The sequence below is a fragment of the Sporobolomyces koalae genome (assembly GCF_050403365.1).
Source record: "Sporobolomyces koalae JCM15063 DNA, S_koalae_JCM15063T_v1_ctg49, whole genome shotgun sequence".
NCBI classification, from domain to species: domain Eukaryota; kingdom Fungi; phylum Basidiomycota; class Microbotryomycetes; order Sporidiobolales; family Sporidiobolaceae; genus Sporobolomyces; species Sporobolomyces koalae.
Genome location: NW_027481722.1, coordinates 44,859 through 72,769, shown reverse-complemented (window position 1 = coordinate 72,769; position 27,911 = coordinate 44,859). Strand labels below are relative to the sequence as shown.

General features: G+C 56.2%; 13 protein-coding genes across 13 annotated transcripts; 6 read left to right on the top strand and 7 right to left on the bottom strand.

Annotated features, from left to right (window-relative positions):
* Positions 1 to 19: 19 nt before the first annotated feature.
* Positions 20 to 4,204, bottom strand: JCM15063_000866 (uncharacterized protein; the record flags this gene model as incomplete). The annotated part of the gene is made up of 14 exons (XM_076680938.1): positions 20 to 129; positions 206 to 354; positions 432 to 488; positions 553 to 677; positions 744 to 871; positions 927 to 999; positions 1,064 to 1,441; positions 1,501 to 1,632; positions 1,692 to 1,984; positions 2,049 to 2,151; positions 2,216 to 2,661; positions 2,727 to 3,062; positions 3,134 to 4,045; positions 4,117 to 4,204. 14 exons carry the CDS (start codon positions 4,202 to 4,204, stop codon positions 20 to 22), a joined length of 3,330 nt encoding a protein of 1,109 aa, XP_076531945.1.
* Positions 4,205 to 4,315: 111 nt separating this feature from the next.
* On the top strand, positions 4,316 to 6,962 carry JCM15063_000865 (uncharacterized protein; the record flags this gene model as incomplete). Its single annotated transcript, XM_076680937.1, has 3 exons — positions 4,316 to 4,327; positions 4,395 to 5,797; positions 5,870 to 6,962. 3 exons carry the CDS (start codon positions 4,316 to 4,318, stop codon positions 6,960 to 6,962), a joined length of 2,508 nt encoding a protein of 835 aa, XP_076531944.1.
* Positions 6,963 to 7,168: 206 nt separating this feature from the next.
* Positions 7,169 to 9,549, top strand: JCM15063_000864 (uncharacterized protein; the record flags this gene model as incomplete). Its single annotated transcript, XM_076680936.1, has 3 exons — positions 7,169 to 7,273; positions 7,328 to 7,509; positions 7,581 to 9,549. 3 exons carry the CDS (start codon positions 7,169 to 7,171, stop codon positions 9,547 to 9,549), a joined length of 2,256 nt encoding a protein of 751 aa, XP_076531943.1.
* A 756-nt stretch (positions 9,550 to 10,305) lies between these two features.
* On the bottom strand, positions 10,306 to 10,660 carry JCM15063_000863 (uncharacterized protein; the record flags this gene model as incomplete). Its single annotated transcript, XM_076680935.1, has 3 exons — positions 10,306 to 10,373; positions 10,444 to 10,459; positions 10,538 to 10,660. 3 exons carry the CDS (start codon positions 10,658 to 10,660, stop codon positions 10,306 to 10,308), a joined length of 207 nt encoding a protein of 68 aa, XP_076531942.1.
* A 330-nt stretch (positions 10,661 to 10,990) lies between these two features.
* JCM15063_000862 (Mrp/NBP35 family ATP-binding protein) lies at positions 10,991 to 12,195 on the bottom strand (the record flags this gene model as incomplete). The annotated part of the gene is made up of 2 exons (XM_076680934.1): positions 10,991 to 11,631; positions 11,718 to 12,195. 2 exons carry the CDS (start codon positions 12,193 to 12,195, stop codon positions 10,991 to 10,993), a joined length of 1,119 nt encoding a protein of 372 aa, XP_076531941.1.
* A 106-nt stretch (positions 12,196 to 12,301) lies between these two features.
* Positions 12,302 to 13,034, top strand: UMP1 (Ump1p; the record flags this gene model as incomplete). Its single annotated transcript, XM_076680933.1, has 5 exons — positions 12,302 to 12,304; positions 12,369 to 12,539; positions 12,624 to 12,725; positions 12,791 to 12,896; positions 12,967 to 13,034. The coding sequence occupies 5 exons, from the start codon at positions 12,302 to 12,304 to the stop codon at positions 13,032 to 13,034; spliced, it is 450 nt and encodes a 149-aa protein (XP_076531940.1).
* Positions 13,035 to 13,287: 253 nt separating this feature from the next.
* On the bottom strand, positions 13,288 to 13,989 carry JCM15063_000860 (oxidoreductase-like domain-containing protein; the record flags this gene model as incomplete). Its single annotated transcript, XM_076680932.1, has 3 exons — positions 13,288 to 13,333; positions 13,419 to 13,689; positions 13,758 to 13,989. The coding sequence occupies 3 exons, from the start codon at positions 13,987 to 13,989 to the stop codon at positions 13,288 to 13,290; spliced, it is 549 nt and encodes a 182-aa protein (XP_076531939.1).
* A 115-nt stretch (positions 13,990 to 14,104) lies between these two features.
* COQ4 (ubiquinone biosynthesis protein COQ4) lies at positions 14,105 to 15,168 on the top strand (the record flags this gene model as incomplete). Its single annotated transcript, XM_076680931.1, has 3 exons — positions 14,105 to 14,354; positions 14,433 to 14,659; positions 14,749 to 15,168. The coding sequence occupies 3 exons, from the start codon at positions 14,105 to 14,107 to the stop codon at positions 15,166 to 15,168; spliced, it is 897 nt and encodes a 298-aa protein (XP_076531938.1).
* A 24-nt stretch (positions 15,169 to 15,192) lies between these two features.
* On the bottom strand, positions 15,193 to 16,570 carry JCM15063_000858 (S1/P1 nuclease; the record flags this gene model as incomplete). The annotated part of the gene is made up of 4 exons (XM_076680930.1): positions 15,193 to 15,368; positions 15,439 to 15,779; positions 15,862 to 16,059; positions 16,119 to 16,570. The coding sequence occupies 4 exons, from the start codon at positions 16,568 to 16,570 to the stop codon at positions 15,193 to 15,195; spliced, it is 1,167 nt and encodes a 388-aa protein (XP_076531937.1).
* A 1,223-nt stretch (positions 16,571 to 17,793) lies between these two features.
* JCM15063_000857 (uncharacterized protein) lies at positions 17,794 to 18,164 on the bottom strand (the record flags this gene model as incomplete). The annotated part of the gene is made up of 2 exons (XM_076680929.1): positions 17,794 to 17,954; positions 18,047 to 18,164. 2 exons carry the CDS (start codon positions 18,162 to 18,164, stop codon positions 17,794 to 17,796), a joined length of 279 nt encoding a protein of 92 aa, XP_076531936.1.
* Positions 18,165 to 18,678: 514 nt separating this feature from the next.
* Positions 18,679 to 22,109, top strand: ARG56 (bifunctional acetylglutamate kinase/N-acetyl-gamma-glutamyl-phosphate reductase; the record flags this gene model as incomplete). The annotated part of the gene is made up of 6 exons (XM_076680928.1): positions 18,679 to 18,903; positions 19,026 to 19,281; positions 19,356 to 20,960; positions 21,297 to 21,844; positions 21,936 to 21,983; positions 22,053 to 22,109. 6 exons carry the CDS (start codon positions 18,679 to 18,681, stop codon positions 22,107 to 22,109), a joined length of 2,739 nt encoding a protein of 912 aa, XP_076531935.1.
* Positions 22,110 to 22,630: 521 nt separating this feature from the next.
* JCM15063_000855 (uncharacterized protein) lies at positions 22,631 to 24,277 on the bottom strand (the record flags this gene model as incomplete). The annotated part of the gene is made up of 5 exons (XM_076680927.1): positions 22,631 to 23,465; positions 23,539 to 23,654; positions 23,715 to 23,921; positions 23,987 to 24,003; positions 24,115 to 24,277. 5 exons carry the CDS (start codon positions 24,275 to 24,277, stop codon positions 22,631 to 22,633), a joined length of 1,338 nt encoding a protein of 445 aa, XP_076531934.1.
* A 1,357-nt stretch (positions 24,278 to 25,634) lies between these two features.
* JCM15063_000854 (uncharacterized protein) lies at positions 25,635 to 27,345 on the top strand (the record flags this gene model as incomplete). Its single annotated transcript, XM_076680926.1, has 4 exons — positions 25,635 to 26,009; positions 26,112 to 26,879; positions 26,941 to 27,028; positions 27,110 to 27,345. The coding sequence occupies 4 exons, from the start codon at positions 25,635 to 25,637 to the stop codon at positions 27,343 to 27,345; spliced, it is 1,467 nt and encodes a 488-aa protein (XP_076531933.1).
* Between the last annotated feature and the right edge of the window lie 566 nt (positions 27,346 to 27,911).

Here is a 27,911-nt window from a genome sequence, read left to right as displayed (position 1 = left end):
AGCATTTCGAAAGGGAATCCTAAGTCTGACGGGGCAATTGCGCAGCGCCTTGCGCCTTGGCATTGATCTGTCCCTTTTTCGTACCCGAGGAAGATTCGAGGTCGGCAGGTTTGAAGAAATGAGGTGCGACTGGCAATACAGGACCACCCGATGAGTCAGGATTGCAAAGAACCAAGAGACCAGTGCGGAAAGGAGGGCAGCTTACCTTCGAGAAGCCATTCGGGCTTGATCTCCATGACTTGTCGAGCGTACTCTCGAGAGGTGAGCACGAGCTCGAACCAAAGGATGAGTTTCGGTGGGGGTTGATGTTGGAACATGGACGAAGAAGGATGAATGTTGACCGTTTGGTTCGTTCTGGATTGAAAAGATCACCGTAGGAGGTATCACATCAGCATTGACCGAGACTGCAGAGTCTCGAGAACGACGCTCACTTGATTGTACGGTATGCGTCTCCGCTCCGGTTGAGGCGTCCACTGTTTTGAAAGTAGCTGATTGACGTGCGCTCAAGGGTCAGCTTCTCGAGTAAATTGCTCAAAGTAAGAAGAGACTGACCCAGCACAGATCGCTTTCTGAACAGGCACAATATCGCTCGAGTTTGGGTTACCCTCGACAAAGATCTCGACTCGCTCGCACAGTTGCACGAGCTGATCTCGAATGTCTCGCACACGCGTGAGAGACTGAACAGAGACGCCATCAGTCGTCTAGACAGAAAGTCGGAACGGCAAGCGTGAACAGGTCCTCACCTTGATCTGGATGAAATGTTCGTAAGTCCAGGAGATGGAAAAGCCCGAGTCTTGCCATTGCTCCCAGACATTCAGCAGCATGAAATGGTCGCCTCCAGGTTTGACAAAGTTCTGGCGGGCGGTATCGGCTGTCATGGCGAAGCTTAGCGATACGTAACGCTCTGGATAGAGATTCTAACTCACCTTCGAGCTTCTTCTGCTTTGGTCGATAGAACAGCGAACCCGATTCAGACAGCATCGAGACAATTGTGAGCACCTGCAGTGACGAGGAGTCGGTCAGTCGGGATCGTAGGTAGGCGAGTGAACAGAGCTGAGCACACCTCTTCTGTGCAGTTGTATTTCTCACTAGCGAGAATGCTCTTGCTTAGAGCCGGATCCATGGGGAACTCGGCCATCCTCCTCCCCATTTTTGTGAGCTCTCCTCGATCGTTGAAGGCACCGAGCGCGTACAAGAGATCGAGCGCGCGAATGAGAGTGTCGCCAGGAGGCGGGTCGAGGAAGTCGAACCCGATCAAGTCGTTGATACCGAGCGATTTGAGCATGAGCACCACCATACCGAGGTTTGTCCGCTGGATTTCCGGTACCGTGTCCTGATCGAGTTCATGCATGTAGGCATGCTTGGTATACAGTCGGAAACATTTACCGGGACCGACACGACCTGCACGACCTGCACGTTGTCCAGCAGCCGCTCGGGAACACTGCAACGACCGAAATCAGCGGCGACACAACATTGAGCATGATCTCGGGATGAACATACAGGTGTCACAACGAGCGATTCCATGCCGTTCCTTGGGTTGTACGAGTTTTGCTTGACGAAACCCGGATCAATGACATACACGACACCGTCAATCGTGATACTGGTCTCGGCGATATTCGTAGCCAGTACAACCTGGGAGCAATCGTCATCAGCACAAGGACTACTCGCTCGCTCGGAGTGGAATGACATACTTTTCTCGCTCCTTCTGGAGTGGGTTCGAAGATCCTGGACTGCATCTCCGTTGGCAGGTTGGCATAGATCGGACAGATCATTAATTCCGCTACTTTGTTGCCGAGAGCACGAGCGGTCTCCTCGAGGTTCTCTTGTGCAGCCTCGATTTCGTCTTGACCGGTCAAGAACACGAGAATGTCGCCTCGGGGTTGGGTAGTGTGAATCTGGAAGACGGTGGTTACAGCCGCGTGGAGGTAATTCGCTTCAGGTTGAGGCGTGTACAGGATATCGACCGGGAAACGTCGACCGGGAACTAGGGGAGTCGGCATGCAATCAATAGCTGCCGAACCTGCTGCGCGGAGCGGGGTGAAACTCACTTCGGAAAACGGGGGCATCGTCAAAGTACTCCGAGAACTTGGTAGCGTTGAGAGTCGCACTCGCGATCAAAAGGCGGAAATCGGGGCGGAAGCGTGCGATATCCTGTTCGAACAGTAATGCAGTCAGCATTGCGCAGATCAGCACGGAACGCGCCCGGTTTGCTCACTTTGACAAGTCCCAACAGGATATCGGTGCTCAGCGTTCGCTCGTGCGCTTCATCGATGACCATGCACGAGTACCCAGCGAGATCGGGCTCGGTCAGGAACTCTCGCAAGAGCATGCCGTCCGTCATGTACTTGATGACCGTCTTGTCGCTCGTACAATCTTCGAACCGGATCGAGTAGCCCACTTCAGCTCCGACTCGGCAGCCGACCTCGTCTGCGACACGCGCCGCGACCGACATGGCTGCGACACGTCGAGGCTGCGTACAACCGATCTTCTTGCCGTCTTTGCAGTACCCTGCCTCCATAAGATACTGCGGTAGTTGTGTCGTCTTGCCCGATCCAGTTTCACCTTCAATGACCAGCACTTGGTAGTTTGCGACGGCTTCGAGAAACTGTTCACGCCACGCATACACGGGCAGCGATTTCCGAGTCTCGTCGATCGTTTGCGCTGTAAGCGTTGTCAGGGGCATGAGCATCTCTACACTTGCCTCTGAATTACAGTGCGAAACTTACCGCGTTTCTCGGCTTCCTGAATCTGGGCTTCGAGTGCTGCATCTTTACCGCTCATGGTGCCTTCAATCCGATCCTCGTTGTCCATCGCGAACTGAATCTGCACGCTCTCGTCAAACACAAAGTCGTACTCCTCCTCCTCGACGACGGGTCGATCGAGCGCACCGGCGCGCAATTGCGCCTTTGCCGTCTGCTCCATCTCAAAGTGCTCGAGATCGGTCGTGAATTCTCCATCTTTCTGCTGAGAGAGCCGAGACTGAGGCTTCGCATCGGTGTAACGCGCTGTGAGAAGATCCTTTTTGCGTTTCGAATCGATTTTGCCCTGAGCGGTAAAGTAATCTGCAGCGGCGAGGCATAACCTCGATCAGGATCCTTGTCGGAAACGAACAAAGCTATGGAAAAAGACGTACCGTCGGGCATCATGTAGCCGTCGTTGCCATCATCGATCGCGAGCCGCTCCTCTGCGAGTCTCAGCAGCTCCTTCTTGCTGCGGTATTCCTTCTCCTCGCTCTTGGTCATCTTGACTCCACGCATGTCGCGTTCCCAGTCTGCGAGCTCGAGTCTCAAGAGGTCGAGTTGCTGCTGCTCGCGCTTGCCGAGGTATTGCTGTCGACTGCGCTCGCGCAGGCTGTCCATCTGCTTCGCGGGGTCTTCGGCCTCGAGAAGGGCTTGTCGGGCGGGGTCAGCGTTCTTTGACGATCGATCCTCGACGAGTTTCTTGGTGCGATCTTTGTCCTTGTCCTTCATGCGTTGCGCAAAGGCATCCCGTTCGGCCAAATCGGCCAATCGTTCGTTCTCGCGTCGAACGTCTGGATCTTGCTCGACCTCTTTCGATTCCGGTGAACGCGATCGCTCCGAGCTCCCTCTCCGTTTGCGGTCGCGTGCGAGCGCCTGAGCATCTTCGCGCGCGTACCGTTCCTCGGCACGTTTGCGTTTGATCGCGCGTTCCTCCTCGTCCGACTCCCACGCGTCGTCTTGCCGTCTGCGACTCGTTCCGGTCGAAGGCTCTTTCATCTTGCCTTTGTCCTTGCGGTCCTTGTGCTTCTTGTCGCCACCTCTCGATTTGGGGTCTGATGCGGTGGGATCTTCGTCGTCGAGCATGAGGCTGAACTTGGCCCCTTGCAACGCCTTCTTCTCCTTCTCTGCCTTCCTCCTCGCTTCTTCCTGGTTCTTCTGCGCTCTCAAGGACGTGCCCGAAGTGCCATCCTTGCGGGGTACTTTCGAGTAGAGCTGATTCGAGAACTGAGTGACTGGGGCGGTCGAAGGGAGTCCTTGCGCGGTGAGGGTCGACAGCAAGGCAGCGGGAGACTTGGCCGAGGATGCTACAGATCGAATTACAAGCGAGTCAGCAGTGCGCAAATGAGGACGAGAGAGTTGAGAGATCGGAACGAACCGAGAGTGATAAAGTAGTGCACCGTGGTCGAGTCTGACTGGCCGAGAAAGGTCAACAGGTGGTCAGAGACCCATGTCTCGAGCGACATGCTGATAGCGCTCAGGGACGAGAGGTGACAGACGGGCGTCGGGCGCTGCAAGTTGTCGACTCTTCGGATCATTATTCGCACCTCGGCGCGTGTTCCATTTCGTACGGGTGCATGTCCACTCAGGTGAATTTACTTTCGCATGCTCGTCCCTCGGAACGTGTAGGATTGACGCAGTTCGAGCCGAATTGAGGGTTCCGACTCGACCGCTTCGACTTCATCATCCAACGCAGTCACCGCCAAACGCGTGCAAGTTCGACCTTGGCTCCCACCACCTTCGACGGTTGCCATGCCTTCTGCGCCCGCGACCGGTTCGAGACGGAGAGCCGGTTCGCTCACGCTCGATACTGCCGCCGCGACGAGATCGACTCGAACTCCGTCTCCAGCTCGCGTGCTGCCCACCAGCAGCAACTTGCGACTACAAGTACTCGACGTGACGTGCTCGGCCGTCGCGCTGTCCGTCTTCACTCCCGCTCACCCAACTTTGACCGCGCGTTCAGCGAAACCTCCGTCCATCTCGATCCTACTCGATCGCAGGCCCTGGCCGCACGTCGCTCATGCAGGCTCGGCACCGACGACATCGGTCGAGGGAACTGGAGCGGGCAGTCTCGAGACGACCGTGATCGTGTATGGCCTCGACCCGAATCGAGAGTACGAGATTGGGCTCGAAGTGCTCGATGGCACGAACGCAGGTACACACACTGGCGATGACGACGACTGTTCGTCAAGGGTTACCGGAGGAGGAGATGGATCCGAGACAATGGCCGCCAACACTGGAGAAGGTTCGACCTCGTCGAGGAGGCCGTCACTCGAATCGGCTCCAGGTGCTGGAGGAGAGTCGACCGAAGACTCGTCAGCCTCGTCGTACCCTTCTCAGTCGAACGCACCCGATGGACCTCCTCCCCCCTATTCCCCTTCCCCCGTTTCGACCATCCCTCCGGTGCCAGTCCCGATCTCGACAACGGTCACGACTGCGTCCTCCCTCGCTTCACCTTCTTCCGCGACCTTGTCTGGTACCGATGCGCACCACGATCCAGCCACAGATCTCTCCGAGACTTCGCTGCGCAACGCGCTCAAGAGTTTGCGCTCGTCGTCGAAGCGAAACGAGCAGGCTCTCCTCGCGACTTTGAGCTCGCTCAAGAAGACGGTCGAGAAAGCTGCGAAAGAGGACCAACGAGCGCGAAGCAGGATCGTTGCGCTCGAGGAAGCGATCAGGAAAGCGGGTGAGGCCGAGAGGGACGTGCGGGGCAGAGAGAAGGAACAGGTCGAACACAGGTTGAGGGAGGCGGAAGAAGAGGAAGAACAAGTCGCCAACAGTCTCGGCGAATGGAAGGAAGGCAAACGGGAAGTACCGCAACCGGACGAAGAGAGGAGGAATTCAGCCACTGCGGTCGTCGCAGAAGATTCGGTACCAGCCTCGGGCGAGCCTCCAACTCCGGTAACTGCAGGTCCGTCAAACTTGGCCGAATTGGCAAAAGAGTTGGATGCACTCAACAAGGCGATCGAGGCGGTCGAACGGGAAAAGGAGGAGAAAGCTGGCGAAGTTTTGAAAGCTCTCGAGCGCGAGATGACCGTCGTCGAGGGAGAGCTCATTCAGTCAGTCTCGTCCTCCACTGAGACGTATCATGCTCGACGAAAGACTGATTCTTGGCATTCGTATGCGTGCAGGCTCGACCGGGAGGACGCCCAACGTGCCGCTTACGGCCCACTGCCGGGCTCGATGATGCCCATCTTGCCGGTACATGCGGGTATGGCGCCAGTCGTGCCGATGCCAGCGGTTCCGTCACAAGCGAGTTCAGGTGGAGGGCCTTTCAATTTCCGATGGCGACGAGGTCAGACGGGCGCCGCCGTTCAGCAACAGCAACAGCAACAAGCCGCCGCGCAAGACCCACGATCTTTCGGCAGGTTCTTCAGGCGCAACAACAGCAACACTCCATCCGCCATCGTCGCGCCTGCATCTGCTCCACCTGTCCCGCATCTGGCTCTCGATGGATCCACCACGAATTCTACCGCTTCGTCCTCTTCCGCTGCCAGCTCTTCCCTCAACCTCGGATTGACATCGACAGCTATCTCTTCCCTGCTTCCTACCGAACTGGTTCCTTCCCAAGTGCACCTCCAGCCTCTGAACCCGAATCCTTCAGAGCGGTTCGCGGCCCAACAACAGTTTGCACAGGCACACCAAGCTCAAGCGCTCTGGGCGCAGGCTCAAGCGAGGAGTGGCAATACCTTGTCACCGTCTTCACCAATCGGTGCAGCTGGAGGAGGAGGGAGACGACGTGCAGGATCGCTCAACTCGGTTCACAATTCGCACGGCGGCAGCTACATCGGATACGGTCAACCAGGATCGAACTCTTCGAGTCCTTCCCTCGCTCCTGCACAAGTCCATACATCGGGAGTTCAAAGTGCGAGAACTTCTATCGATGCGTCGAACCCGGACAGATCGAGTTTCTCGTTGTTCGAGAAAGAACCCCCGACGACCGGTGCAGCCACGACTGGATCGTCACCGCTTGGATCAGGCAACGGTCTCAAGAGTGCGAGGTCGCGAAGTGATTCGACGCTCGGCGGTGGAGGGGCAGAGAGTATCAAGAGTGTCGAAAGCAACGCGAGTACGACCGGCTCGAAGGAGAAAGGGAGCAAAAACTGGGCGAGACTGGGCACGTGGAGTCAGGTCGTTGGAAGAGGTGCCAAGAAAGGTCAGAGCACAGCCACAGAGGAGCAGAACGAAGCAGAGGATGATCATGACGAAGGACGGGAAGAGTAAATGCTCCAATGAATACAGACACTTTTCTTCTATACACTACGCGTCCCAGAGTATGAGGAACAGCACAGAGCGCTACCAAGCTTGTTTGTAGATTTTTGGAAAACATGAAAACTCCGGATGTTGATGTCTCGGAAAGTTGATCATGAACGAAAAAAAAAGTTGCGTGAAACTGGAGATCGCTAGCATCTCGGTCTCGGCGACACAGGATGTTTCGACTAGGATATGCGAGTCTCAGAGTGGCCGCACGTCCACTTGTGAGGACGTCGAGCGCGCTGCGGGTTGCTTCGATTGCTGCTCCTCGCACAACTGCGGTCTTTCCTCGAGGCGAGTCGGATCCTCGCTGTAGCACGCGTTGTATCCTCTAGCTGACTCTTGGTCGCCGTGCAGTGTCCTTCTCGACGAGCCTTGCTCGCTTCTCGGACGCCACTACCACCTTGAAGACTGAATTCGTCGCCGCATCTCAAGGCGATGCTGAGTCGCCAGCCAAGACGTACCGCTCGATCCAGTCTTCCCTACATGCCCCTGTGTATCGCGCAGTCACCGAGAGGTGAGTACTGTCGTGCCATATCACGATAGACGAGGGGAAATAGAAGAGCTAATCTTCAAATGATGCTCCAGGCCGTTCAAGTACGAGACCATGACCGATGTCCAAGCAGCAGTCTTGTCGCTCCTGCCACAGTTGGCATCATCTCCGGTCGTATCCGACACGCCAGCTGAAATCCAACAAGCGCAAGATGTCCTCGTTCGCGCCAAAACGGGAACCGGCAAAACTCTCGCTTTCCTCATTCCCGCCCTCGAAGGTCGTCTACAGGCCCTCGAATCGTTCCTCGCCAAATTCAAGGAGGAGAACCCGACTGCATCGACCGCCGAGGCGAAGCGTGCTCTTGCTGCCTACGCCAAGTCGACCGTCGGAGCCCTTGTTCTCTCGCCGACGCGTGAGCTCGCAACGCAGATTGCAAACGAAGCCGCTGCCCTCACGACGCATCTTCCTCAATTCGGCGTGCGTCTCCTTGTCGGTGGTGCCTCGAGAAGCGGTCAGCTTCGCGAATGGATGAGAAGTTCGAGCAACGACATTGTGGTCGCCACTCCGGGACGATGTGTCGATCTGCTCGAGTCGGAGCCTTCGGTTCGCAAAGCTGTGAACAACTCTCGCATGCTCATCCTCGACGAAGCCGACACGCTCCTCGACATGGGATTCTCGGAAGACATTGCAACAGTCGTCAAGCACTTGCCCGACAACGACAACCGCCAAACCTTCCTCTTCTCGGCGACCGTCTCGAAGCAAATTCGCGAGATTGCCCGCAAGAGTCTCAAGAAGGATCACACTTACATCGACACGGTCCCGGCTGATGAAGTCGACACTCACCTTCACATTCCTCAGTTCCACACGGTCCTGCCCACCGCTTCGGATCAACTCGTGCACGTTCTCCGTCTTCTCGCGCATGATCAGCTCTTGCACGCACGCGAAGCCGCCAAGAACGGTGGACAAGCGGGAGGCAAAGCCGTCGTGTTCCTCCCGACGACTCGTTTGACCCAGCTGTTCAGCCAAATCCTGATCGCCATGAAGAACCATCTGCCGTGGGGACGCGATACGCTAGTTGTCGAAATCCACTCGAAGAAGTCTCAGGATCAACGTACGCGAGCTTCGGACCTCTTCCGCCGTGCAAACTCGGGTTACTCGGTCCTCGTCACTTCGGACGTTTCCGCACGTGGAGTTGACTACCCCGGTGTCACTCGTGTGATCCAAGTCGGAATTCCTGGTTCTCGAGACCTGTACATCCACCGAGTTGGACGAACTGGTCGAGCGGGCAAGGCAGGTCGAGGAGACCTCGTTTTGCTGCCATGGGAGAAAGGGTTCGTCTCGGCACAATTGAACGACATTCCCCTTCAGCCTTGTACCGTCGGTGAAACGGAACGTCAAGTGACTGAACTCGCCGCCGAATGGGACGCGAACCCAGCCGAGTTCGCCGCACCGCCACCTCCGACCCACTCGCGACCGCGAGGTCGCAACGCCTACGCACCTCGACCGATGACTCTGCCGAAACTTCTCTCACCGCGTCTCGAAACTTTGCCCGAATCGCTCACGACCAACGTGATCCCTTCACTCGACACACTGTCGGTACGCGAAACTTTTGCGTCCATGCTCGGATACTACCTCGGCAAATCGACCGAACTGCGTACGCCGAAAGAGGACATCTTGAGTGGACTCAAGAAGTGGTCAGTCGAGGCAGGAGGACTCGAAGAAGAACCTTACGTCTCGCCCGAGTTCCTCAGGAAACTTGGTATGAGCGAAGGCAGATCGAAATCTCGAGGCAAACCTCGAAGGGACTTTGATCGAGGTTCATCGTTCTCAGATCGTCGAGGTGGTGCGAATCCCTGGGAAGGACGAGGTTCGAGTCGAGGGTCTCGAGATGGTGGGTTCAGGGAACGAAGTGATCGTCGCGAATCGTACGGTGGCGAGCGACGAGAATACGGTGGTGAACGACGAGAGTATGGGGGCGAGCGACGAGAATATGGTGGAGGAGAACGTCGTGGAGGAGAACGCCGCAGCTCGTACGGAGGAGGCGATCGAAGAAGTCGATACTAGACCACATCACCACTTTTCCCCATGTTTTCTTTGTTATCTCTGCTACATTCCGTTCCGCACCTCGCAACTTGCATCTTGTCTCGAACAATAGACCCGTGCTGCTCACCTCTCCACCCCCTTCTGTGTGTATCATCCCTGTATAGATTAGTGTAACCAGATCTGACATCACAGAGGTTGGCAAAAATCCTTTCCTTCTTTGTTTCACTACAGACAGACAGACGACAGGGAGAGACGATACACATGGAAGCTAGACGGAGAGCGGGAAGCGAGAGACGACAGATTTGGAGTACCAGACAAAACGAGAAACAAATCATACCAAAGCGCTGCTCTTCCACGGAAAGCATCAGTATGATTTGTCAGTTATCTGATTCCGATTGCGTGTGAGACTAACGGTGTCGAGTTGACGATTCAAACCAAAAGGTTCGACACGGGGTTGTTCTTCTTGTCTTGCCTCGCTTTCTTTTGACCTTCCTTCGTGAGTTTCACAAGTTGTTTCCTAGTCAAAGGTGGCTTCTTTGTCAGTTAGAGATTCCCTCGCAGGTCGATGAAGGAGGAGAAATTGTCCGAACTTGAAGTTGTAGCACGTCTTGCAATCCGTGTTCTTGTGACTCTTGCAGATTGGCTCTCCATCCTACAACACGTTCGACAGGCGTCAGTTGCCGCATGAGAGGGCAAGAACGGGGATTGCGCATGGACCTTGTTCATGGTGAAATCGACGTGGATAGCCTGCTCTCGAGTCGCATCAGTACTCAGGAATCATACACGGGCAAAGTATACTTGAAGAAGGTTGCGCACATCACGCTGAGGTACGGGATCGATTCCAGCTGAGAATGTCAAGTCGAACAGGCTCAGTCCTGGTTCTCGACGCTCGTTCCAGCCGAGATTTAAGCTTACCCGTGAATGAATTGTCCTGGAGGTTTACGACATTTGTCAGCAAAAGCCGAGCTCTTGCTTCGAGCCGTCGGGCGGCAGATGTAGAGAGACTCACTTCTTTGAAGTCGACATCGCATTCTTTGCAAGACTCGTTGCCGTGGCGGGTACAGAACTGGTAGTCACCAATATCGATCGAAGCGGTCGAATCGTTCGACAAGACTTGTTCGAGAGGTTGCATCGTGGTCACGAGCTGGCACGAGCGAGAGAACAAGACGATGTGGGGAAGACGAGGAAATCGGTTGCGGGGAAAGAGAGAGGAGCACAGCGCCAGACAGCTAGGTCAGCCTTCCAGAGAAAAAAGAGAGGAGCAAGGAGGAGTCTCACTCGATAACGTGGAAAGATGTGGAGATAGGGCAAGAGGGGAGAAAAGAGAGAGAAGGAAAGGAACCCTGCTTCGATTCGAGACAAAATTTAGCGAGGTCAGGCGACTCGCTGATCTCTCAAGTGTAGCTTTCCCCACCCAGGCTACCGAGGGCATACACTCTGCGGATTGCACACAGCGGGGTTCCTACGCAGGTATCCGTACTGCTGACATGGTCTGTCGTGCTTGCTCCTCCTCGCGCGCCTGGTCGTTTATCAGCTGTTTGACCTGTTCTGCAAGCCCTTTCACAATCTTGAACGACGGGATCTCCTGATACCTCTCGATCAAAGTCTTGCCGTCTCGCTGCTGTTCTCCCTCCTCTGTCGCTGTCGTGGTCGTCCGTCCCGAATCCGTAGCGCTTTGATCTGGTACCTTGGTCGATTCGACTCTCACTTTGTGACCCGCGACATCGTCCAACAGCGCGACCAAATCTCGATCGATCGGAACTCGTCCCAAGAATCGACACCCTCCGCCTTCGCCCTCGACTTTGGAATCCTTGCGCTCGTTCTCGATCCGGCAGAAATCCTCTCCACCACCTTGTCCAAAGATCCCGACAATGTCTCCACAATGAGGGCAAACGTAGCCCGACATGTTTTCAATCAGGCCGAGCAACGGGAGTTTCGTCCGTCGCACGAACGAGAGTTCCTTCGAGACATCGAGCAGCGCGACGGCTTGAGGAGTCGACACAAGCAGGGAAGAGAGTGTCGGTAGCGATTGTGACGGGTCTGTCCGTTCGACGAGGAGTGGACGTAGGGTTTCGAGCAGCGAGATGTGTTCGTCCGAGGTACCTGTTTCCGCGCGTAAGGGGAACCCATGAAACTCGTTGAGCGCGAAAGCTCTTTTGAGGAAAGATAAAGTGACAGCAAACCCTCACCTGGCGGAGTGTCGACGATCAAATAGTCGAGCTCGCCCCAGCGGACCTGGGATAGGAACTGTTTGATCATGGCGTTCTTTTTCGGACCTCGCCACACGACGCTCTCGGTACTGTTCTTGAGCATGAATCCGATACTCATACACGCGAGCACTCCCTGACTCTGTCGCTGCTCCGTGCGTGACTCTGGAGATGCGAGCGCGGCCGTGTCGAGGTAGACGGGGACCCAGCCGTCTTGCGAGGACAAGACTTCTCGGCCATCCATCCCGAGCATTCGCGGGAGGGAAGGCCCGGTCAGGTCGACATCGAGCAGTCCAATCTTGAGAGTCGGGTCCGAGGCGAGCAAGGACAGTGCGAGCTGAACCGAAACGGACGATTTGCCGACGCCTCCCTTGCCTGACAGCACGAGGAGGAGGTGTTTGATCGTCGACAGTCGTCTCAGAAGCGTCGCCTCACTGTTCGGTGCGAATGGAGTCGTCATCGGTTGACAGGTCGAGAGGCAGGAGCGATTAGAGATGAGAGTAATCATCGGCTCGATTACGACACACACTCTCTCGCTAATTCCCACCTTCGCGTTTCTAGCCAACATGGTCCGCCTGTCTGACTCAATCCGAGGCATCGTTGTCACTGACTGAGGGTGTTTGGGAATTGCAGGAATCGTCACTCGCACTGGTACCAGGAGCTGCCGCGTCAACTCGCTCGACCATCTCGCTGTCGAACACGTCGAACGCGCACGGCCTACACGACTCGTTGCGTCATGGTGGTGCTCGCTCGATCGCGGCCGAGGTGTCAATCAAGCACCCGCTTGAAGCGCGACTCGACAACGCAAGTTATCTCTCTCTCGACCGCGACGTGCGCGTGGGTTTGAGTCTGTCCTGACACGAGGTGTTTGTCGCATGGCATATACAGTGGGAGCAAACGAGGGAGAATTTGCACATGACACTCGAGCGCAACATGTACGGACTGCACGCGCCAGTGCGTCAAATGATGGAACGTCAACTCGTCTCTCAGGTGAGTTGCCCAGGCCTCTTCCTCGTCTCGCGGCAGGCAAGGCGCTGAGAGTCGTCTCTCGTTAGACCCCGACACCGTTACACCTTGGAGGGTTCTCGAAAGCTTCAAACCTCGGGCTCGACATCCTGATGGGTAAAGACGAGGAGATCTCGCCTCAAGACGTCCTTGTTGGTAAGAGCCGACCTCCTCTCGTGATGCGAATCGCTGATGCTGATGTATCAATTGTCCTCTGCATTGCCAGACCGAGTCGAGACGAGCCAATTGGGTGATTTCCACCTCGCAATGGAGCACAAACTGAGGCTGCCCTGAACGTGCCATTTTGTTGCCAACTACTTGATTCTCGGGACTTGATCCCTTTTCCGTTCTTGTACCACACTGCACTCCTATTTCCTTTCTTTTGGTGTTGATCCGTTTCGTTGCTTGCATCGCTGCCAAAAGATGTTTCCAATGTTTCCAAGTACCTCGCATTTCCCTCTCGCGACATGCGAGTGAGCGATATTATCTCGCGTGAGAGTCTTTCGGCCCGGATCGCGGCGGAGAGATGTCTCGAGCCGGCCTGTCATCATCGATGTTTCTGTTTCATCTTGGCTTCCATCTCGAGAAAAGCTCTGCAGTTGGGTTTCGAAACAATATCAGTTTCCACATGTCGGTGGCACAAAAAACGTTTGGCGGTATCGATTGGGAGCCTCTCACCTTGTTGCAGGGTCTAACTGGTTCCTCGCCTGTTCGAGTTGGATTTGAGCCAACCGTTTCGAATCTGGTCCCGCTTCGGCACCCAGAGCTTCAAACGATCCCAGTATATCAATCGGCCATTCGCGTTCGACTCGCTGTTGGTCAGATCGAGACAATCGAGCGATTTGGGTTGACAAGGTCGAACGAGTTTCGGCGAGTCGAGAGTGATACAGTTCGAGATCTTCGAGGTACACGTCATAGATACAGTGCGCACATCCCGACATGCAGCATTCTGTTAACAAGATTCGCTCGAGTTTCAAGACCAGCATCCTCTGGCCCACAAGAAACACGGAGGCTTACCTCCTTCTTCCGGTGGAGAGGGCTTTAGCGGAAGCTCTACACCGAGTAAACTGGTTCGGTTCGTGACTTTGCCATCATCAACGATCGTCTGTGGTTGGAGAGAGGCAGGAGCGAGTGGAGACGCAGGAGTAGACGGTGCGAGGGGTTGAAAGCGTTCGAGTTGGTTGAACGAGGTCGCCGATTGGACGTATCGACCTAGATGAGGGTTGTAACGCAAGTACTTCCTGATCATAATCTGTCCTCTCGCATGTTCTGACGACCGAGGTCTGCTGCGAGGGTGTCGAGCTGAAGAAAGAAGGGAAAGGACTCGAACTTGATCGCTAACCCCTGGCCCTTGACCACCAACGATGCTCTCTCGAACGGGATTGGCGCGAAGAGCATTCACCACGACTCGGACCGTTCTGCACAACCCGTCGCCAAACAGCGGTCCAGCTCCGTTTGTGCTGTCGGAATCTCTCCCGAGCGCGTCATCCTCTGCATCAACCTCGTCGCCCGCGCCACCTACCTACCCAGGGCATGTCAAGATCAACCTGTTTCAACGAGGTTTGCTCGCAATTGGATCGGCCGTCATGGGGCTGGTGGACACTTCGCGGCATGGTGAGCCTTTCCGACCTTTGTGCCGGTTCTCCCCTCCCTTTGAATACTCACTCGCCCAATTCGGGCCGTTTTTCCCAGACATGATTGCAGTACTGAGCGAGACAACCTCGGGTCCGTTCCTCGAACGTTTGAGAACTAAGATGCGGTCGACTCCTGCGGGGAGAACCATCTTGCGAGAACGACCTCGAATTACTGAATATTCGATTCGACTCGATCATCTGTCTCAACTTGGCCCGAATTCGTTCGGGAGAAAATACTACGAATGGCTCAAACGGAACAAGGTTACTCCCGATACTCGAGATCCCGTGAGTGCTTCCCCCCTTCCCATTTACCCATTCCATCGTTTCCCGTTTCTCGTATTCCTTTTCACTGAATCGGGCTTGCTTCTCTCTAGGTTCGATACATTGACGATCCCGAACTCGCGTACATCATGCAACGGTACCGAGAGTCTCACGATTTTTACCACGTCCTCCTCGGGTTCGGGGTGAGCCTCCCCGCCGAACTCGTCGTCAAGTGGTTCGAGTTGTCCAATTTCAACTTGCCCGTCGCGTTCCTGTCTTCGACTTTTGGACCGCTGAGACTCGATCGTCCTGAACGAGCGAGGCTGTGGGACACGTATGGTACATGGGCGTTGAAGGCGGGTGCACAAGCCGAATGCTTGATCGCGGTCGAATGGGAGAAAGAGTGGAACACCGACATTGACGAACTGAGACAAAGGTTTCGAGTCGAACGTCCTCCGATCGGGTTCGCCACTTTCAGGAAGGAAGAACGGAGATTGAAAGCGATGCGGGAACAGGAACAAAGCATGTCATGACAGGCAGATACCAATCTAGTAAAATCAATCTTGTTGTAACATCCAATCCAAGTTGAGAGGTCCGGATCCGGTTCCTTGTCCTTGATCTTGTCCGTCTCGAGCGAGAACATGCGATCGTGCAGGTTCCGCGAGCACCGTGTTGAGCGTCGCCGCCAACCTCAGTCCCGCTTGTACCAGTAACCTCTCGATCGTCAACGAGTCTAGACGGGTGCGGAAAAGAAAGTCAGCTCAATCGCTTGTGCTTCCGAGACTGAAAACGTTTAGACTCGCCAGCAATAGCTCGGTAGTAAGGCGTATTGCCTCCGACTTCGACTGGCGGATTCGCGTGTTCGTCATAATTGGAAGGAAAGGCGAGGGCGCATGTGACTTTGTGAGTGCCCGAAGCCCAGTGAACGGGGCAAACGATCTCGTTCAAACTCGCTGTCTCGATTAGGGGTACTGCAGAGAGGACAGTCTGTTTGCCTGCGAGCGACGAGAGTCGAGAAGGTTGAGACGGGCAGCTGAGCCACGAAGGGATCAAGTCTCGCCACCACACGCGCACGCCTTCCCACAGAAGCAACCGGATCAGAGGGTCGTAGATTGCGCCAGTCAGGGCCGATTCGATTTGTCGCCTATCGTCAACAGTGATATTTGCGCTTCAGTGAAAGCGCGAGATGGGAGGGACGATATGTCTTCTGCAAGAGGTCGACTCACGAAGGCAAAGGTCGAGTATAGTTTGTCTGTTCTCTCAATTTGCGAGAGAGCAGCAAGTTGTCCCACAATCCGTGCAAGTTTGCGCGTCGGCCCTCCCACCGAATTGGGTCTCCGTTGCCGCCCCGTTCTCGATTCGTGAGGTGCATCGGTTGGTGAGCATCTCCAAGAAAGTGTACGAGGAATCTCAACGATTCCCAACTGACTCGCAAGGTTTCGTCAACATTATTCTCGTCAATGGCAGTGGGAGGTGTACTCACTCTTGAGAGTTGCGCTCCAATCTCGTCGTATAGTTGGCGATTGCGTGAAGCACGTCGTTCTCGTCCTTCCAACCCTCTCCTTTGCCGTGTTCCTGCTGCGACCTCGCGACCGCTCCAACCGGGATCTCGTGTCGTCCGTCGTCGACAGGCCAGTCACACACTTGGGGCGGATGATCGCCAACGACGCTCGCGTAGTGCAACTGTCCACTCCATCCTCGGTACTCGGGTACCATTCGGATCCGGTCAGGCCAAGACGCGATCGGCGCCAAGTGTCCGTGTGCGTACGACGGTAGAAGGTTCGATTCGGGCGATTGGAGGAACGACAGGACCTCCGGGTGCAAATGAATCTCTGCGATTGTCGCGACGATCGAATGTCCCGCGAACCCCCATGCTTGTGCTTGAGTCGCGAAGAACGGGATCGTCGCCAGGAGTGAGACCGGGGCGAGCCTCATGCCGACGGGTCGAGAGATACGGATGTGGGGGACCGAAGGGGGCTAGCGAGGGGCTGTGAGAAGGAGCGGGAGCGAGGCTGGCAGAAAAGGACTCAGAACACGCAGGTTATAGTATTGCGTGAAGCGTGATTCGGAAATCGGAGTTGTCACGACGAGTAAGGGAAGGAGAACAGAAAGACGCGGACGCAACGTTTCGTTCTGAGCCAACGAAAGACAGGGGTTTCCCCTTATCTCCGAAGCTCTTCACAGCGTCGACCGTCAGATCTCTGCTCGAAATCCGAGACTGAGACGACTTGAGGTATATTCAAGCAGCTATGCAGAGAAAGCATTCACGATAGATCGGAACAAATGGGTTAACCACAAAGAGGTGTGCGTTTGAGACGCATTAAAGCCAATTGGAGTACCGCTGACAACACCGCAGTCAGCACCAACGCAATGGTGATGACGAAGAGCGAAAGTCACGTCTTTGTGATTCAAGATCTTCACAGTCTGTCTGCGCTATGTTCTCGTCCGATCCTGACGATTCCGACGGGCTGTAGCGTCTAGGTCGCCGGCTTGGATATGCATATCGCAATCATAATAGTCGTCCCTGTCGTCGTGTCAGCAATAATTGAGGGTAACGCGATCTCGACGAGACTCCGGACAACGCCGCCTATCGTCCAGGAACTGCAACGTTTTCGGTCCCCGTTGCGGCAACTGTTTCGTTGTCCGTCTACGCGTGTGCTGGATCGTCCATGTTCGAGACGCTTTAAGCGTTCACCTTTTGGGACCTAGAGCACTTTCATGGTGAGCTATGAACTGTCCAGAGCGGCGTGCTGCAAGAGAACGGTAGTTGTTAATCATGTCAGATGTGTATCGTCCGAGCATGAGGCTTCCATTCAGGGCTCGTGACATTGAAGCTGCCCCAAACAGGCAAGAGATTCCGTGAAATAGCGACACTGGATTCTGGTGACGCGCTCTACTTGAACCGTTCAAATCGAAGGTACACCTTAAGTGGATTCTTGAAGCGACTTCGAGTTTGACTCTAGCACCTATAGGAAGATGATAGCGAATAGATCTTTGTTTCAAGTTCAGTGGTGGGCAACAGGCAAAAAGAACAGTCACAAGAGTGGTACAGGAGAAAAAGTTTGTGAAGGAAGAGCGCAAGACAAAGACCGCTTGCGCGGGCTCGAGCAAATACAGGAGCAATCAGCTCGGGCCTGCAAGTCGGTACCCAAGCTGCTCTACTTGTTGAGGCTGGCGGACATTTGCTGAAGTTCCTCCTTCGATTTCGGCTTCTCGAGCCCTTGCGCAATCTCGTCCGACATGATGTGAGGCTGGTCACCACGTCCTCCGACAGGGTTCTCTTTGTGAAGGTGAGCGAGGTTCGGCGCTCCTCCAAGTCCTGTCGTCCCAGCCCGGCGAAGCGAGCGATGATCAGTCACACGAAAGGCACCGTAGGGGTGAAAAGCTCTCGCGATCCGAGAGAAGACTGACCAGCAGTAGATTCGGCTTTGGATCCCGGGAAACCTTGGTTCCCAGGCTCGTTGATCCCGCCGTTGTTGTGGGGGAAGGGCTGAGTGGTAAAGGTTTGCTCGTTGTCGTTCGAAGACATGTTTGTTATCTGCGTAGAGTACGAGACTGGGATCAGTCGGCCGTCGCTGTAAGATCGACGATCTTGCTTTGGCGAAGCAAGGAAAACCTGCAGCGCGTCCGGGCGGTGGAGATGACGACGTCTGCTGATTTCGCTTCTACGATGCCTGTCCCCTCGCATCTGCGAGACGGCGGAGTCGTTTGCCTTCCAATCGTCTCCATGCTGCCATAGGTAAGTGCGCTTCGTGGCAAGAGATTTGGCAGGAATGACGAATGCGGTTTGTGTTCCCCCACTTGCCGCGCAAGTCGTTCGCGGGAGACTGCAGGGAGGTCGCGCCCGAGCGGAAGCATGGTAGTCAAGCCTATAACTCACATGCAAGGGGCTGTACGGATTTCTGAGCAAAGTGTAGAGAGAGATGAGACGAGCGCGAGTTGATCCCCGCTCGACGACAGAGCGCTCAAGGGGAGGTCCACAAATCGACCTCGAACACGCTAATCGCTATCGCGATCTGCTCCCTTCCTCTCGCTCCTCAAGCATGCTCCGATCCAAAGCCAGTACCCTCACCAAACCACTCCGCGCCGCTGCGGGCGCCCAGCGAGCCGTTCGCGCCTTGTCGTCGACGGTCGCGACGCCTTCCTCGCTGCTCGCTAGTCAACGTCGGGTCGACGCCCAACAGCAGAAGGCGAGCGATGAGCTCGGCGACATCATGGCCAAGCGCTGGCTCGGCTCCGCCATGGCTGCGGGCACCGACACGGACCGAGTGAGTCGTCTCGCGTCTCTCGCCCGAAACCACCGGCCGTTGACTCTCCGCTACCCGCGCATACTCGCTCTGTCCTCCTCTCTCGCTCTTGCTACGTGCAACGATGCGCATCCATCGTGTAGGAGACGATCATTCGGTTGCTCTACTCGCTCGCCTCGCGCCGTGAAGTCTCGCGCTACCTCCAGATCTTCTCGTCCGCGACGCACTTTGCGGTCCTCAAAGTCGGAGGTGCCATCCTCACCAACGAGCTCGAGTCGCTCACTCTCAGTCTCAACTTCTTGCACCGCGTCGGTCTCTACCCGGTCGTCGTGCACGGCATGGGCGACAAACTGAACGCCCGCCTCGAGGCTGACGGCATCGTTCCCGACTACATTGACGGTACAGCCTCCTTCTCGCCTATTTCCGAGACGTGTCGAGCGAATCAGAGCTGACGCGTTATCGTTTGCGGGCAGGTATCCGAATCACCGATGCCCGCACGCTCTCGCACGCCCGACGAGTCTTCCTCTCGGAGAACCTCAAGCTCGTCTCTGCGCTCGAAGCGCTCGGCACCCGCGCCCGCCCGATCACGACCGGTGTCTTCACCGCCGAGTACCTCGATCAACCCCGCTACGGATTCGTCGGTCGTGTCACCTCGGTCGACAAGGAACCCATCGAGGCCTCGATCCGTGCTGGCGCTCTTCCCATCCTGACCTCGCTCGCCGAGACCGCCGAAGGTCAGATCCTTAACGTCAACGCTGATGTTGCCACCGCCGAGCTCGCCAAGGTCCTCGAGCCCCTCAAGATCGTCTACCTCAGCGAGAAGGGCGGTCTCTACCACGGCGTCACGAAGGAGAAGCTTTCGCTCATCAACCTCGACGAAGAGTACGACGACCTCATGAAGCAAGAGTGGGTCAAGTACGGCACCAAGCTCAAGCTCCGCGAGATCAAGGAGCTCCTCGACCACCTCCCTCGCTCGTCCTCGGTTGCCATCATCTCCCCCGACAACCTCCAGAAGGAACTCTTCACCGACTCGGGAGCTGGAACTCTCCTCCGCCGTGGCTACAAGCTGTACAAGCACCAGTCGATCGAGGCCGTTGGCCAAGACCGACTCCGTCGCGTTCTTGCCGAGCGCGACGAGGACGTCACCTCGGGCCGCAAGAGCGTCGCACAGGTTCTTGGCGAGCTCGAAAAGTCGCAGGCTCCTTACACGATCTACGGCGATGAGCCGTGCGACGTCGTCGCGATTGTGTCGCACCCCGAGGGACAGGTCCCCGTCATGACCAAGTTCCTCGCCAACTCGAATGCCATCCAGAACGGTGTCACCGACAACATCTTCAACTCGATCAAGAAGGACTTTAAGCGCTTGTTCTGGACCGCCAAGGCCGATGACGAGAACAAATCGTGGCACTTTGAGCGCGCCGATGGCTCCTTCACCAGGAACGGACGTTCGCTCTTCTACTACGGTGTGCAGGACGCTGGCGAGGTTGAGCGACTCGTCAAAGAGTTCGAGAAGAACAGCCGCATCGAGCGCGCGTACCTTCCCATCTCTTACACCTCTTCGTCGCGTGGCACTGTCCAATCGTCGGGCACGATCGCTTCCGCTCTCCGATCTTTCTCGACTTCGGCTCGTCGCCCTGCCGTCCGACCCGCTGCCTCTTCCGCTCCCGCGTCGTCCGCGCGATCGTTCTCGTCTTCGACCTCGCACGCCGCTACCGCCAAGCGTGTCGCCCTCATTGGCGCTCGAGGCTACACCGGTTCGAACCTTGTCTCCCTCCTCAACTCGCACCCTTCTCTCGAGCTCTCGCACGTCTCGTCGCGAGAGCTTGCTGGTCAACCTCTTTCCGAGTACACCAAGTCGTCCATCTCGTACCAGAACCTTGGGTTCAAGGAGATGGAGACGCTCGAAGCTAAGGGAGAGGTTGATGCGTGGATCATGGCCCTCCCCAACGGTGTGATGGCGCCGTTCGTCGAGGCGATCGACAAGGGCGCTCAGGGCAAAGCTCAGGAGCAAAAGAGCGTCATCATCGACCTTGGCGCTGACAAGCGATTCGATGAGACTTGGACCTACGGTCTCCCCGGTGAGTCGCGCGTCCACGCCTAGAAAGGGGGGCCAGGCGAATCCAGCCCCAAGACCCCCTTCGCAAATAGTTTCTTCCCCCTTCTCAAGTTGTACCGCTCGAGACCACGTGATCGGCATATCAAACCCAAGCAAGTAGTCGCAGTAGTCATATCCCTCTCTTTCTCTCTCGCAGACGTGTGCAAAGAAGTTCATTTTTGTGCTTTCTTTCGCAACGCACGTCTGTCTGGGAGAACGAGAGGCCTGTCGAGCCTCCCTTTCAGCATCTCCTATCTCGAGAAAGGCCTCATCAACTGACCTCGATGCGCTTGTTGGGTGGTTTGACGTATGGGAACAGAACTTTACAACCGGGAAGCTCTGCACTCTGCCAAGCGCATCTCGAACCCGGGATGCTTCGCAACCAACACCCAACTCCTCCTCGCTCCCCTTTTGCCCTACATGGCTGCTCCCCCTTCGGTTCACGCCATCTCGGGATACTCCGGTGCTGGCACAAAGTCGGGCAAGGAACCCAAGATCACTCCTGAATCGCTCAACGGTGGAGTTCGCCCGTACTCGTTGACTGACCACATTCACGAACGGGAAGCTGGATACCAATTGTCAAAGTTGCTCGACTCTTCGGCTCACCTCGCCAAGGAAGACTTCTCGGTCGCGTTCATGCCCAATGTCGCGCCTTGGTTCCAAGGGATCATCTCGACCGTTTCGATCCCGCTCAAACAAGAGATGCGAGCGTCCGAGATCAAACAACTGTTCGAAGACAAGTACGGGAACGAAAAATTGGTCCAGATTCAAGCTGGAGTGCCCGAGATTGCCCAAATCAGTGGCAAGCACGGAGTTCGAATCGGTGGATTCCAAGTCCACAGCAGTGGCAAGCGTGTCGTCATCGTCGTACGTTTCTTTCTACCTACCTCTTCAATCTCCCATCGTGGACTGTCGGAAAAACATTGATGTAAACTTTGTCGAATCCACGAAAAAACAGGGTGTCCTCGACAACCTCCTCAAGGGTGCCGCGACTCAATGCCTCCAGGTACGCCTTTACAATAATTTGACATGTGGTTCGGAACATGCTAACGCTCAAGTCTCTTTTTCTCGTTAGAACCTCAACATTGCTCTCGGCCAAGACGAATACGCCGGCATTCCTCTCGACTTTTAGAGAAAAAAAAAACCCATCAATGACCGAGCGCGATTTCGGTCGGTCGGAGTGCTCTCTCCCTCCCTTTATCAAAATCAGCATTAGCATAATCTTCATTTCTCGCTCTTCTTCTCTCCCTACTGTCGTTTTGACAACGGGGCATCCTGCTTCCCTCATGTAACGATAGATCATGACTGGTCCCGAATTCGGTTGTATGCGGTCTTTGCTCGCTTGTTCTTCCTTGACGAATGGGAGAAACGGTGAGGGGTTTGGATCTCGTTGACAGGAAAAGATAGAATTTCTCCAAAGGCAAATGCTAAGCGAGAGATAAGAAGCAACTGGATCGAATACGGTGACTATGTGTCTGGGCCAGGAAAGTCGAAGTACAGCAACGAGGGATTCAAAAGTGCAAGTAGAGTAGGGGAAAGGGAGAAAAAGAAAAGAAGAAGAGTCGTTTGAAAAAGAGACTACTCCGGATCGCTGGGCAGAGCAAGATTGTAGTGATGACAAGGGAGTAAAGGTACCAAAGGAGCAACCCAGACTTATCGACGCAGTTTCTGCAACCTCTTGGCCTCGACTTGTTGTTGCACCATGCGAGCGGCAGCGGAACCATTCGCTTCGACTTGGGGTGGAGGCGCCTGTCCTGGCTGGAACTGAGGTGGAGGCATACCCGGGCGTGGCGGTCCCGGACGGTATCCCGAAGGCGCGCGGTTCGTCGGAGGTGCAGGAGCCGCCTGACCAGGGTAAGGCAGCTGTTGTTGTTGTTGCTGCTGCTGCTGCTGCATTTGTTGTTGTTGCAGTTGTTGTTGAGGCGCAGAGTGGGTGCGAGGTCCGTATGACGGCTGATTCTGACCAGAAGGGGTCCCTCGTCGAGGATCGTACGCGCCGTGGGAAGGGGGTAAGACGGGATGAGGCGGAGGAGGGGTGTAGTATGCTCCCGATTGCGGGACGGGAATCGGAGCTGAAGCTGAACGAGGCGGAGGTTCGATCCTATTTCCTGGCGCTTGCATCGGCATAGGAGCGCGCTGTTGCTGCGGGTTTGGACCTGCTCGAACGGGACTCCGAGGCGGTCCCGATAAATTTGGCGGCGCCGACAGTTTCGAGCCCGAAGCTGCAGTCGGTGCGCTCCTCATAACCTTGCCTCCCGATGCCTTCTCGGCCGCACTGATGATCTCGTCGTCTAGGACGACGAGTGCCGCGCAGATCACAATCCATTCAACCATGTCCTCGTTGCCTTCACCGAGCGTCTTCCATACGGCCTTTTCCTCGTCCGACTTGCCGACAATCGCGACACGCGTACCACCGCCTGACTCGGGCGTGTTCTTCTGGATCCGCCCGAATTCAACTCGCTTGGGAGGGATGAGGTGACCGGCGTACCTGCGAGCGCGATGGCGTGAGCATGAGGCTGAACGAGCAAGCGGCAAGATGCCAAGGTGTTCAATGAACTCACGTGAAGTAGAACAAACTCCACCAGGTCGCGTTTGGGTTTGGCTTTGAGACCTGGAACAAAGGCTGATCTTCTTGAGGAGATTCAGGATTCGGCAATGTGAGCTTGTAGATTGGGTTCTGTCGCACTGATGTGTCAGTAAAGCAGATTAAGTGAGGGACCAGGCGAATCGGGGCTACCTGGATACCGGTTTGCTGGATCGTCCATCTCAGATTGCGGCTCGCTTCGCATCGGACATGGTTCGCCGAGCCTCCACTGCCATGCGAGTGGCTGCTCGATGCACCCGACCTCGATGCACCTCCGCCGCGGTCAGGCGGGAACAGCTTGGCAACGCAAAGATCGCCCGCTTCGGACGGGGTGAGCAAGTAGTTCTCGGCGTTCAGGTTCTGCGGAAGCGAAGCGTCAGCGGGCGGAAACCATGCGAGACAGCCGAATGGACCAGCAGGCTCACAGTATGAAGGTATGTATCTGCACAAACAGTCGCGAATGCATGACAGGGAGAGCCAGCAAAGAGATGCAATCAGCGAAAGCCAAGAAAGGGGAAATCGGATCCCGAGTCTCGAGGGATGCCCAACCTACACAGGATTTGAGCGGGTCTACCATGAGGTGTGACAATCAGTGTCGGCAGGTGATCTGGCACAGGAGGATGATTCGGCGACGTGAAGATCGAGTAAACAGCTGCGACCGAGACATCAAAGGCACGCCCGTTGTGAGCGGTGTCAGCGCGCGAAAAGTATTGCATCGTGCAGACAGCCACATAGAGTCGACCGGAGACTTACCAGACATGACGGCAGCGGTGCAGTTCAGAGGAGAGTCGACGAGGGCGCGGATCGAGATCGAATGTTGGGTGAACACTGGGTCACGTTCGCTACGCGTGGCAGAGCTCAAAGCTGCACGTGGGAGGCTTCTGACGAAGGGGCAAGCGAGCTGGTATGTGCGCGTGGACGAAGCGAACTGAAGCGGATGAGCGCACAGTCGAGTCGAAACGCGATCTCACTTCGCGACTGTCTCGCAGCGTCTCTCCCTCTCTTCCCGTCACCAGATTTCGCTTGCTCTGGTCCTGTTGCTTGGCTTCATCAACACTCTGCTTGAGAACGACTCGACTCGTGCCGACACAGGGAAGAAGGTACCTGCGTTCATCGACAACCGCTTTCACTCGAGCATGCGCCCGGCTCTCGCGCAGTCCTCGGGTTCAACAGAAAGGCGCGTACACACTACGAACATCTAGATCGAGTCAGGCAGGAGTAATGCAGTCAAGAGGATCGCTCCGAACAAGTCGCGCGCACGCTGAACTACTGTACTGCTCGAAGCACGTGCCGTATGCCCGCTCAGCCCGACTTTTGATCGATCCAGCTCGAGTGGTATTGAGGGCACGAGCTCAAGCTCTATGGCGAGAATCTCGCACCCGCTCTTCTTGCGCTCTCTGCCAGGCTACCCGCCCCATATTGCGTCGGGCGCTCCACCAACGTCCCAGCTCTCGATTTTATCGAAAGCTTCATGAATAATCCTCGCGTCTCTGTGCTGTATTACCCCGCTACGGGAGAATGTTCGAGACTACTGTAATTTGGAGATCATGCCGTAAGTGCTTGCACAGCTCCTCCTCAGCCTTCGGGCTATTGCATTGTAGGGTCTCGGATCAGTCGCGAGGATGCGTATTCCGTTCCTCGAGAGCACGGGATGACTGTACTGGACCTCCGGAGCAAATACACAGCCATGCGGGCACTGCCAATCGAGGGGTAAAAATAAAAGGCCCATGGCGTGAATTTCGTATCATCGGCACGTATAAATATAGATTGAATGGCATATGGCACAGGCATTTTCGCTTTCCCTATCATAGTCCTGGCTGCATGGAGACAGTATCATGTTGAGCGCTGTGCTGGTGCTGGACCGTGTACTGGTCCGGACACATGAGCGTGACGAGTGTCGAAAAGAAAAGTTAGCGCCGGTGCATGTTCCAAACGCGCGATTTTCGAAAGGTCAGCATCACACCGCCTCACAAGCGACCCCCCTCAATATTATTGCCCTGTGCCCCTTTCTCTCCGCGTCCTCTTCCCACTCTCTCTTTCTCCTCCGAACCTGTCCCTCGGTTTCTGCAGAACATGCAAACGCTGTCGATCCGCACCGACTTTCCCTCGATCGCTCAGGCCGACTTCTCCGTGTTGCCGTCCCCGTCGACGTTCTTCTTCTCGTCTGCAGCGAATCTGCCCTCGCCTACGTTCGATCAGTACCCGATTTCGGCGACTGACTACCACGAGCACTTCTTGGCCCCTGCCGTGCCCGAGGAGCAAGAGCTAGAACGCCCAGAGCTTTCGTCGTCGTCGTCGTCTACGTCTTCCTTGGCCGAGCACCGCTCCCCTTCGCCCGCGTCCTCGTTCCCCTCGACTCCGACCGGATCCCCAATCCCGCAGAACCTTCGCGTCGAGGTCGAGCACCACAAGCATCAACAAGGCACTGCCCTCGGCGACGTAATGAAGGTACGCAGCAAGGCTTCTCTCCCGTATTTCTTGGCACGCCTCCTCTCGGCGGGTCTACCGCTTCGAGCAAGACAATTTACATGCTTCATTGGGTTGCTACAGACCGATTCTGGCGCGCAATTCGAGCATTTGAGCGAGTTTGCGCCCGCTCGAATTGCTTCGCAGCACTTGCAATTTGCAACTGCTGCGCACTTTGACGCGGCCCAGTCCGCTGCCCCTCCTCCTTCTGGGCACCTCGCGTCCCCGCCTCAGCCTCAGCAGCCCTACTCTACCCACGTAGCGTACCCGACGATGCAAGCCGCGCACTTCCAGGGCGCGTACCCGGCGTATCCGAATCCCGAGGCCGCCCACCAGCAGCTGCACGCGCTCGTGTCGAACCACTCGATGATCCCGTACTCGTCGTCGCTCGGACTCGTCGCGCAGGCGTTCGCCGTCCCGCACCCGGCCCCTCCCCCCGCCGCGATCGAGACGCCTCACGGCACCTATTACTTTGTCCCGAACGTCAATGCCGCCTCGACTCCGGCCCCTCTTTCCGTCGCTCCGGCGGTAGCCCCTGCTGCTGCTACCCCCGCGCCTGCCCCTGCCGTCGCGCTCGTGGACGTGGCCGAGCCCATCCAGCTGCCGACCCCGCCCGCTGTCAAAGCTGTCTCGCCTCCGCTCAAGCCATCGACGTGCGAGACGGGTTTCGTTCAACTTGCGAATGGATTGACTGCCGGAGTCGCCATCGCGCAAGCTCGCACGACCGGCCTTGCCGCGACCGGACCCACCGCAACGGTCATCGTCGGAGATCAGAAGATTAGGCTTCCGGTCGGCCAAGGCAAGCGCGGTTCGACCAAGCGTCCCGCCAAGAAGGACCAGGTCAAGCGATTCGTGAGTGGTCACATACTCTGCGTCTCCCGCCAGCGTCAACTGACTCGCCCAATCATGACAGATTTGCCCTCACCCTGGTTGCGGTCGCGCGTTCGCTCGCAACTTCAACATGCAGTCGCACCACAAGAGTCACCTTGGCATCCGCGAATGTGCGTCTCTTCTGCCGATCGCCCGCCCGAGGGTCGTCTTCTTGCACAGCGTACTGACTATGTCCCGTTGCGCGCCTGCAGTCACTTGCCCTCACTGCCCGAAGAAGTTTTCGCGTCGCCACGACCGCGCTCGCCACTGCTCTGCCGTGCACGATGCGCACGTTGACCGCGACGGCAACATCTCGGGATTGGGAGAAGGACACAATTCATCGGCGTCGGTCAGCTCGGGTTCGCCTTCGGCGAGCCACTGCGGTGACCATTACGACGACACCTACGACGAGGACAAGGATTTCCAGCTCGTCGACTTTGCCGGCTAGGCAACTAGCTAGCTCTTGCTTTTGAACGCGGAAGACCGCCTTGCGATTGCGCGCAAGTCTATGAATCCCGACGACTCCTCCCACCTCGTCATCCGATTCATCGTCCTGCGTCTTGCTCGGTCCCTTTCGCCACTCAAGTTTACCCAACCTTGACCATTTTCCTCGATCTCGTTTCCGCTCTTCGCGGGAACCAGGATCGACGAACATCACCAAACTTTACCACTGCCATCGGCCCGGCCGAAGTCCCTCTTCTTTCTTTCTTTCTCCTCTCCTCCTACCTCGCACCTTCCCGAAAGAAAGAAGAGGTGATCAGGCCAGGCTTTCCGACCTCCGTCACGTTTTTCCATACACCAGCTCGAATCGCTCCGGACCTTCGTCCCGAAGGACGCCGGACGATTCTCCCAGCGTCGAACGAGTTGCTCCAGCAGCTCGTCGATCGCGAGCACACGAAAAACCAGAGGAGCCGAGGCAGACGTCGTCGCGCATGAATCACTCACTCGCTCTCACTACAACGAGACGAGCACAAGAGATTCCCATGCCGACGAGGGTCTTTGTCTCCGCTTGCG